The sequence below is a fragment of the Pygoscelis adeliae genome, unplaced genomic scaffold (assembly GCF_000699105.1).
Source record: "Pygoscelis adeliae isolate BGI_AS28 unplaced genomic scaffold, ASM69910v1 Scaffold160, whole genome shotgun sequence".
NCBI lineage: Eukaryota > Metazoa > Chordata > Aves > Sphenisciformes > Spheniscidae > Pygoscelis > Pygoscelis adeliae.
The window spans coordinates 3,521,579-3,531,508 of record NW_008824035.1 but is presented as its reverse complement, the minus strand read 5'-3'; the positions used below and the strand labels follow the sequence as shown (position 1 = coordinate 3,531,508).

General features: G+C 39.0%; 1 protein-coding gene across 1 annotated transcript; it reads left to right on the top strand.

Moving 5' to 3' along the window:
• The first annotated feature begins 1,074 nt into the window (after positions 1-1,074).
• WDR12 (WD repeat domain 12) lies at positions 1,075-8,778 on the top strand. The gene is made up of 11 exons (XM_009331943.1): positions 1,075-1,179; positions 1,839-1,945; positions 2,844-2,959; positions 3,346-3,500; positions 4,247-4,292; positions 5,110-5,195; positions 5,393-5,533; positions 5,639-5,744; positions 6,538-6,670; positions 7,498-7,570; positions 8,310-8,778. Exons 1-11 carry the CDS (start codon positions 1,138-1,140, stop codon positions 8,586-8,588), a joined length of 1,284 nt encoding a protein of 427 aa, XP_009330218.1. The 5' UTR covers positions 1,075-1,137; the 3' UTR covers positions 8,589-8,778.
• The last annotated feature ends 1,152 nt before the right edge of the window (positions 8,779-9,930 follow it).

Sequence of the window (9,930 nt, the reverse complement as noted above, 5' to 3'; positions counted from 1 at the left end):
TGACCCGTTGCAGTGCGCGGTGCCGCAAGCGGGACGGCTCGGGGCAGGCCCGGCCAAAGAAACGGGCTGTCAAAGTCAGAAGCAGCACCCTGGTGCTCCCAGGCCCCTCAGTGAGGTCAGGCTTCAGCCGGAGCCCGTCCTGCCCTTCTGCTTCGGTCTGGCTGTCCGGAGTAAGGCACTTCTTGAACTTGATCTGAAACTCGGCAGGTATCAGCGCTGGTGGGCAGACCCAGGAGAAATGCTCCAAAGGCTGGATTAGTGTGTGCCCAGCACCACAGACCAAGCTGCCCCGGCAGATGGGAAGGGAAGTATTCCCCAAAACCTGGCAAAAGAACTAATGAAACCACAGGTTTGCTTTTTATGAAAGCCTTTGAGAAGAGCTCAGTCGTTCTGTCAATGCTGGCTGAAATGGGCCTGACTGACTTGACAGATTTTTGGGGGAGAGACACCTGTGCAATGTTACTGAAAAATCCCATTTTCTATAAGAAACTAGACTAATTGTCTCTTAACTTGCTGAGACTTCTGCAAGTTGCTTTTAACCCATGAAATTGCAAACAACCTCAAATAGAAAACTAGCGCACAGTGCAACGCTGTTTTCGAAATGTGGGGCCTTGGTCAACTATGCCATTACAGAGGGAGAAATATGAACCAAAAATTCTTAGGATTTTCCTATTGCTGCCTCAAATACAGGGCTCTAGCTAGTGATGATAAAGCTGTGGGCTAGCAGTGGCAAACTCCGTACAGAACAGTGATGAAGCACCACTGAGGTTTGATTAGAGCTAGCTACGGAGAAAAGGATTTAGAAAATAATGCGTTAACAATAAGAGGCAAACTTAACTCTTTGAACCCCAACAGCAAATTTTCCTTCCTCTTAAGTCACATAATCCTGTGGAATTCATGGGCTGCCCACTTAAAACTGGGAGAAGAAACCGACTGTTTTGTTGGGGGTTTTTTGTTTGTTTTTTTATCTTTTTTAACCTCTTGCTGGCTCCATTCTCCTGCAGCAGCCACAGAATCATGCTGTTCTTGATGGTATCAGATAAATAGTGACACCTCAACATGGATTTTTCCTGCTTTGTTTCAGCGGATCACAAATATGTGGAATTTGACTTCCTTATCAATGGCCAGTTCTTGCGTATGCCACTGGTCACGCACATGGAAATGGAAAATATCTCCACGGTAAGTCATACTCAATTTTTCCCCATCTTGGACAGTAGAACAGACTTAGCCAGTTTGCTTCAGTCTGATTTAGGTATTACACTGTCATCCTGACTAGGTAGATTTCCTTGATGAGTTTTATTTCTTTTCTGACTTTCCCAGGAGATTTCCCTGTGCGTTTAAATCCATTCTGAACTGCAAAGTGATTAGAGAGTATGGGACTGAGCGGTGCAAGGAACATCGTTATCCAGTCTGTTGTCTGTATACAGTTCAGAGGGGAAATTCTTGTCCTACTCAGTTCATCGTTAATATATTTTTGTCTCCAACTCTCTTAGATAATGGGGGAGGTTAGTATAACCTCTAGAAAATATTGTGAAGTATTTTAGACACCAGTTTTCTATGGGTAAATACAGAAAAAGAGGAACTGGAGAAGAGTGAAATTACTTGCTTTTGCTTCCCAGCTTGCTATTAATAGTAACTCGATAAAAATATGGAAAGTGATACAATTCAGACACTTTTTTTCTAAAGACTTTAATTCCACTAATGCGGCAAAGGACTTGGATACCAAGATCTCTGCCCAATAAACTTGTATATTTGCACCACACTACAGTTAAATATTGCTGTTATTGATTAAAAAAAAATAAACCCACACTAAATAAGTATTTTGTCTGTGAGCTCAGGAAGAAGTGGTGGAAATAGAGTATGTGGAGAAATATATGGCCCCTCAGCCAGAGGAATGCATCTTCCATGATGACTGGATCAGTTCTGTTCAAGCCACTGAAGAATGGTACCGCACTAAGCCAATTCTAAGTTTTGTCTTGCTTATTCCTGTTGTGTGCAGAGGAGTCCATGGTGTCAAATGGAGTGGTATTCTGTCTCTTTAATAATCTGTTTGGGGGGGGGTTTCCCCCCCTCTTTGCTCTGTTTTTGGTTTGTTTTTTTTTAACCTGTCAAGTCAGTCAGCTACTTGCTTTTGCAAGCAGTTCAGTTTTAACACCTCTATTCTGTGCTGACAGTGACTTTAACACAAGTAGAAAACAGCTAGAGTCACTAAACATGAGATACTGTTAATACAAATGGACAATATAAATGCTGTTTACTATTCTTTCTCTTAAAGGACAGCAAGATTTCCTTATCTCTCTTTTTAGCTTAAACCCTTGACTTCAAATGTGACATTCATTAGCCACAAATATAATAGTGCACCTTTATGCAGAGCTTTTCTTTTAAAAAAACCCAAACAACCATAATTGTCCTTTTCTACTGTATTTTCACATTCATTTTCCAATCAACTAGGCAATGTTCCTATATTAAGTAATGGTTTGAAAATGCTTTGAGATCCTCTAGTAACATACCATGAACAACAAATTATCTTTTATTTTAAGTGATGTAAGCTCTCTTAAGTCTCACCTACCAGAATATGCAGTACTCCCATTGCTTTTCTTTTTGGCCTGTACTCCTAGCCTTGCAGTTGTAGGTTTTAAAGAAGCTTTACTCTGTAACAAAAAGATTTTTTTACTTTTCCAAACTTTTTTTTTTTAAACACACAAAGTAGCTATATTTTTAATTAGTTTCAGCTAACCAGTTACTATGCTAATATTTTTCCAAGTTTCTGGTTGAGGCTTTTTTTCATAAAAACATTGTTGGTTTTAAAAAGACAATAATGTTTCAAATTCTGTACCCTGTAGGATATTAACTGGCTGCTACGATCAGACTGCTCGAATCTGGTCTTTGGAAGGAAAATCCATCATGACAATAGCTGGGCATACAGAAGTAGTGAAGGATGTGGCATGGGTGAAGCAAGGTCAGTATATATATTAGGGGAGCAGTAATAGTTTGATTTATTGGGGGAGAAATGTCAGTATTCCTCAACCTTGAATATTTAATTATCTAAATGCTACAATTATTTCAATCTCTGTCAGCGGTGTTAGAAATGAAGTCGTGGTGCGAGTAAAACAGTCCTTTAACAGTAATGAGTGTAGTTAGTTTAACATGTATGTTGTCTATCCATTTGCAGTCGTCTTTAACAAATATTGGTATGTATATTTATATTAATTGTGCTTGCAGGGTAACATGATGTAAACTGAGATATGTATGAGTTTCGATCTATCTGCTATTTCTTCTTTGACTAGAATAATTATACTTTGGAAAGCCGAGTTGGGTATGAGCATGACTTTTTTTCTTCCGCAGATAGTTTATCGTGCCTGTTACTCAGTGCTTCTATGGACCAAACTGTCCTGCTATGGGAGTGGAATGTGGAGAAAAACAAAGTGAAAGCCCTTCACTGCTGCAGGGGACACGCTGGGAGTGTGGACTCCATAGCTGTTGATTGCACGAGAACTAAAGTGAGTGACTCCCGGAAAAAAACCTTTGTCTTTTAGGATGTTAGCAGCCCGTATCTCAAAAATCATCTTTTTGTCCCTGCATAGGTACTAGTCATCATGTTATTATGACTGAGGCACTGATAAGTTTCCAGTCTTGTTACAAATGGTGGTTATTGAGGATTAGGAGTGCTACATCAACACTAGGCCATCTTTTCAAAGTGATGCACTTAACCTCTAATATCACAAAAAGCTGAAGGTGACTTTAGAGAGCACAAGCCATTATACTGCTGCTTTTGACTTCTGTGAGTGTAGTTGAACGTTTATTTTTAATGAAATTTTACTTTTAACGCATGTGAATTTTGCGTTATAATGAACGATTTTCAAATTTGACCTAAATTTTCACAGTAGTTTTGGTGGGAAAAAAATTTCCAGAGTGATACTCAGAAAAAGCAGGTGATCGAAGGGGGCTTTTCCCTTTATCCAGGAATTCAACAGTTAAGAGCACTCACACCAAAGGTGGAGTTATCACTCCCAGCTGACTCAATATCAGACAGGAAATAAAGAGATATTTTGTAGATATTTTTCCTGCAAAGGAAGGAAAAAGAATAATTTGATCTATGCCAAACATGTAATTTTTTTCTTTGAAGAGCCCAGCACTGTTCATGTGTTATAACCCATTGGTTAATTTTTCAAGTAGGAAGTGTATTTAGTATGGCTTACAAGGACTGTCTGGATCAACTTTTAACAAAAGGTTTCTGTTCATACAGTTCTGCAGTGGATCCTGGGATAAGATGTTGAAGATCTGGTCTGCAGGTAGGATAAGTATGAGCTGGAATTCTTCGCTGTCTTAAAAAAACCTGTACTTACAACAGCCTGAAAGATGGCTATCTGAATACTTTTTTCTTTAAGAAAATTTGAGTCTGTAATATTAAAAGCAAGCTAGAACTTTTTTTTGGTAAGCTTTGTAAGGCTATACATCGCTATATTAAGTTACTTTTTTGGTCGGTAACACAATTTCAGATATGGTTGTCAACTGCGTGCTGATGTTTATTTTATTCAGAACACAGTACTTTATGTCTTTCATTTATTTTTAATGGATTTATATAAATGTGCAGGTTTGAGTATAGACTTCTTACAAATCAAGTTTGTGGGTTATTTTCCTGTCCTATTATTGACACCATAATATGGAGGACAGTAAGGTGACCAGGTCTTTTCTAGGAAAAATGTAGACTAATCTCATTTGATCTGAATGCTTTCTTTCACTGTTCCAAGTCATATTCTTTCAGTTTGGGAGTATATACGTGGGTATTGTATCTAAAAGAAAGGTTGTGTTTATCACTCACCTGAATTACTGTTGGAATTTTCCATGAGTAAGGATGAGCAAGAATGGTCTTAAATTCATTGCGACTTCGTTTTAAAACTGCGTGACCTGGAGAATATCACTTAATTTGTATTCATGTTCCTCTTGCTCAAAATGGATATAATACTGATCTGATCAGAGGTGTAAGGTTAAAATATTCATGAATCATAGACAGGTTTAGGTACTGTAAATACGGGGTTTTGCTTAATTACTTATACGGAAATGCAATTCAAAAACCTCTAGACCGAGTCTGACTGTCTTCTGTCACAGTACCTACGGATGAAGAGGATGAAATGGAAGAAGCAGCTAACAGACCACGGAAGAAGCAGAAAACTGAACAGTTGGGACTAACAAGGGTAAGATGAGCTCCAGGTTTGTCCAGGATTTTATTTTAGAGGTGTGGCCCCACAAAATAATTTCACTTCGTTAGAAGTGACTATATGAAGACTTCTGGTGATATGTCTCGGGCTGATCAGACACGTATTTTTACTTGTTGAAATAATAGATTTTTTGACGATATTCAGTCTAATCTCCTCTCACCTTTAAATTCTAGACTCCCCTGGCAACCCTCTCTGGCCACACAGAAGCTGTCTCCTCTGTGCTGTGGTCAGATGCTGAAGAAATTTGCAGCGCGTCATGGGACCACACCATTAAACTCTGGGACGCTGAGACTGGAGATCTCAAATCAACTTTGGTGAGATCATTATACTTTGTAGGTTCAGCTGAAGTCCAGCTCAAAGAAAAAAGTTGTGCAAAATAGTAGCTCCTCTCTTAGAGTTACTGTTTTCTTTTCTGACAGACAGGAAACAAAGTGTTTAATTCTGTCTCCTACTCACCACTGTGTCGACGCCTGGCATCCGGGAGCACTGACAGACATATTAGACTATGGGATCCTCGCAGCAAAGGTAAGCTAAAACATGCATGTTCTCCAAGTTGTTTTTTCAAAAATCAGAACTTCTTGCTGTTGGGAGACACCTCACAAACTCTCTTCTGGTCCCTCTGCTTGAAACAAGCCATTCTGGGGGCTTTTATTAAATACAAAGGTTAGGTCTATTTTCCGTAATCTGGTGTAAGACTTCTTTTGATTTCTTACCTAATAATTTAGAAAACTAACTCATCTTAGGTTTTCCCTTTGTTTGGGTTTTTTTAACTTACTAATGAATGTTCAACTGCAGTTGCAGGCCTGAACTGTTTTTTTTCGTAAGGTTCACACCTAAGTTGGTCGGACCATCATTAAAGTGACATAGTGGTCACTTTGTTATGATATAGCGGTGCCATGTCTGACAGGATTGCGGATAACTTACAACCGAGCCTACCAGATGTATTTCATAGACATGTTTACTTGTTTAGCTTCTATAAATCTAATCCAGAGTTTAACAGTATTATCTTCTTACATGTAATAACAAAAGCTTTTTTTTTTGTTTGCTTTTTTCAAACAGAGTTTAGTGACAAGAAAATACATTTTGAGTTTTGTTTGTTTGGGGTTTTTTTCCCTCAGAACTTGTGGCTTATATTTTTGTTTGCTTTCTTTAGAGTTCACCTTGATTTTTGAAGTCAGAATTACTGGTGGGAGAAACACTTACCTTGAACACAACTATGTTGCTGACTGCTTTTCTCACTGGATTTTGTATGCATCCTAAAAGTGCCAGTTTCAGCTGGCATCTACTGATGCCTTTTTTGTCCTCTTTTTCTGTTCAGATGGCTCCTTGGTTCTCCTGTCTCTGACATCTCACACAGGCTGGGTGACATCTGTGAAGTGGTCACCTACCCATGAGCATCAGCTGATCTCTGGTTCTCTGGACAACATTGTGAAGCTCTGGGACACAAGGAGGTAAAATAAACATGAGTTCTTTGCTGTTCAAAGGCATGTAAGCTTACAGGGTCAGTTAACCTAATGAAATAGTAAAAGCAGCCTGAGACGTTCATTGGAAACTCCTGTGGCATTTGTGAAAAATCCTCTAGGTTTTAGGAGTCAAGCGTATAACAAAAGGTAGAAAAATATTTGTAGTCTACCAGAGGACCTGTGGCTTAATATCTGTGAGAGCTCTATGGCGTTCCAACACGGGACTTAGCTGGCATTAACAGCAGCATCGACTGACGTGCAGAAGGCAGCAACCATAACATTGCTACTGGGATTAGGAACAGCAGAAGGTCTGCTAACCGTTCCTCTATTTTAAGGAACAAAATACATTCTTTTTCTAAGGAATATGCTTAACAATGTGAAGTTTCACTTAATACTCTTTTCAGACCTTTCATTACAAATTTCCAAGCAATGAAATGGTTTGCATTCAGAAGACATAAATGGCTTTTCTGGAAAACACACACAGTCGAGCAGCATCCACGCATGGAAGAAGGAGACTATATAATAAACTGTTCCTAACAAGCAGATTGATTAAATTTCAGTCTCAAGGTAGTTTGCACGCAGGTGAAAAATGTTGCTGCTTTTCCCTTTGGGGATGTAGGAGAATCTGGAATCTCTGGAGAAAGCAGAGAAAACGTCACAGAGGGTAGATATCTGTACTCTCTAAGTGTTTATAACTGCTAGACCACATCTGTTTGATAGCATCGTGATGGTATTTCTTCCAGGGACCAATTTTGTTTTCTGTGATTACTCACGTAACTTCAAACGTGTGACTGTAAATACCTGTGTTTTACCAGTTGCAAAGCTCCTCTGTATGACCTGGCTGCTCATGAAGACAAGGTTTTGTGTGTGGACTGGACAGAAGCAGGGGTAAGAATCTGAAGAGCGGGTTACTCAATTTACATGCATGGTGGTTAGGAAGAGGGCTAAAAGCAGTCATGGACTATTTTTTCCTTTATGCTTAAAGACAGAAGAGAACAGGAAGTTTTCGTTGTGCTGTGGTTGATACTGGGTGTTACTGTCATATGCACTGCAGCACTTCCCCATGCTACTGTGCAAAGGAGTAGGATGGGCGTTTAAGCTCTGTAGCGTTAAGTGGGCGTTTTACTGATATTCCAAACAAGGAGAGACACGAGAACAGCACCACACCTTGCTGAGAAAATACATGTTCCAAGGTACCATTTGCTGCCATGGAGACTAAAGCAGCAGCATGAACTGACAGCTGGGGCATGGCAGTACATGTAGAAGGGGGGAACTATATAATCCTCTCTGCAAGCTGTTCTGCTGCTGTAGTGGTACACACATGTATAAAATGGGAAAAAAACATTTTGTTAATGTTCAAGATTCTCAGTGTGGCTCCTGTTCTCAGTAAAAGGCAGGAAAAGCTTTAGAAATTTTCCTGCAAAAACTTTGCTTCTAATTTTAGGAGGAGGGTAAGACACAAGCTTGCTTCTGCACTTTGATTCTGGGTTTTAGTCATGCATTAACAGTTCATTATTCATTACTTCTTTTTATGTCTTCAAAAGAAAGAAAATCAGAGTCCTCAACCTTTGTGTAGGTATTTTGCTTAGTTCTGATGTTAATCACAGTTTTCTTTTCCCCTCCTCAGCTGCTATTGAGTGGAGGTGCAGACAACAAACTGTATTGCTACAGATACCCAGCTACAGCCTCTGATGTTGGAGCACGAAAGCTGACAGCCAGAAGACTTTTTTTAAAAAAAAAAAGATTTTTGCAGCAGTCACTCTCTGTTAGCATCCCTACACAACCAACAGCTGAAGAAAGGAGTTTTTTGTTGCTCAGAGGGCTGCTGTTCCTGGTTTTTGTATTGGTAACCTATATCCGTATTTGTCACAGAAAAATGGCAACAAGCAGTTACAAATGTGTTTAGTGTGAAACAAAGCAAAGGGCGTTTCCTCCCTTTTTGATGGCTTTGAATTAACATCTTGTAAGTGACTATTTGTATAGCCCTTTTAATAAGGAGTAAACTGATACTTACAGAAAAATTACTCACTGGACTAAATTATTTTTTGAGTTTACCTGCTTTCCCTTGGAAAAAAATAAAGTTTTTATCTACAGCTCATTGGTTTAGTGCCTCACTTCAGATAAAAATCAGACTTCAACTCTCCTTTCAGTATGGCGGTTGGCAGTTCTTACGATTATGTCCTTAATTGATGAACCCAGGCTTCTTTCTGGGATGAAGACATAGTATGTTTGCAGTGCAAATGGTATGATATAAAGGAACTTGACAATTTACTGGCAGATGAAACATTCAGGTTTTTTGTTGCTTATAAGTTAGGGCTGTAAATTACTTCATAAGAATGTGCCTGCCTTGTGCCACAGTACATGTTATGTTGCAGTACAATTAATGTGGTATCTTACTCCTAAAAAGCAGCAGATCTATAGAAACAAGTAGAGGATCATCAGAGAAGGCAGATGGAAAATTAATTTGTTCCTAGAAAGAATGGATACAAAAAGTTGCAATAGCTTGCAGGTTGATAGAGGATAAGCACTATCCAAACATGCTCGTTTTTGCTGCTGGTGGTCTTGCTTTTAATTCAGCATTTAAATGAAAAAGCTATTGCTGCAGTTTGTTAGATGCCATAGATGTGATGTTAAACCAGCACGTAGTTTAGCAATGTGGAAACCAAACTTGAATATCCTCACTAATGTCTTAGTTTTCAATAAATGTAGGACCTGTACAGCACAATCAAGTCAAATGCTTAAATTGCAAGGTTAGTAATTTTTCTCTGAAGAGTGAAAACTCTGACCTCCAGGTTTACCTCCAGGACAAGTCCTGAGTAAGCAGTTTAGGAAATGCCAGAACAGCAAAACTATGGAGAAAACAGCAAGGGTACGGGGGAGGGATCTCTGATCCCTTGGCCTTGCAAGTAATGTACTGCAACTAATAGACTAACCTTTATTTACAAATGCTGCTTATAAGGAATTAGTTGTCTCGCCATCATCTTCTTATCCATGTGCATGTTCTTAGTATGTGCTTCATCCTTTCTAAAACAATGTACGCTATTCATACCTTAATATAGCAACTAATTATATTTTTTTTTTATTTGAACTTCATTCCTTTAAAACGTCGCCTTCTATTTTCTCCACAAACTGGAACTTGCAAATATGGCGTGAATAACTATTTTGTTTTGTAAACCTACCAAAAATCTAAAGCGTTTTTTTGAGCAGGAATCTAGTATGTGCTGGAACATGCAGCATTCCTTCCTGCC

Coding starts and splice junctions, on each gene's coding strand:
- WDR12 (XM_009331943.1), top strand. CDS start 1,138: ATGCCACTGGTCACGCACATGGAAATGGAAAATATCTCCACG. Junction 1,946..2,843: donor GTTCAAGCCACTGAAGAATG/GTACCGCACTAA, acceptor TGTACCCTGTAG/GATATTAACTGGCTGCTACG. Junction 2,960..3,345: donor TGTGGCATGGGTGAAGCAAG/GTCAGTATATAT, acceptor TTTCTTCCGCAG/ATAGTTTATCGTGCCTGTTA.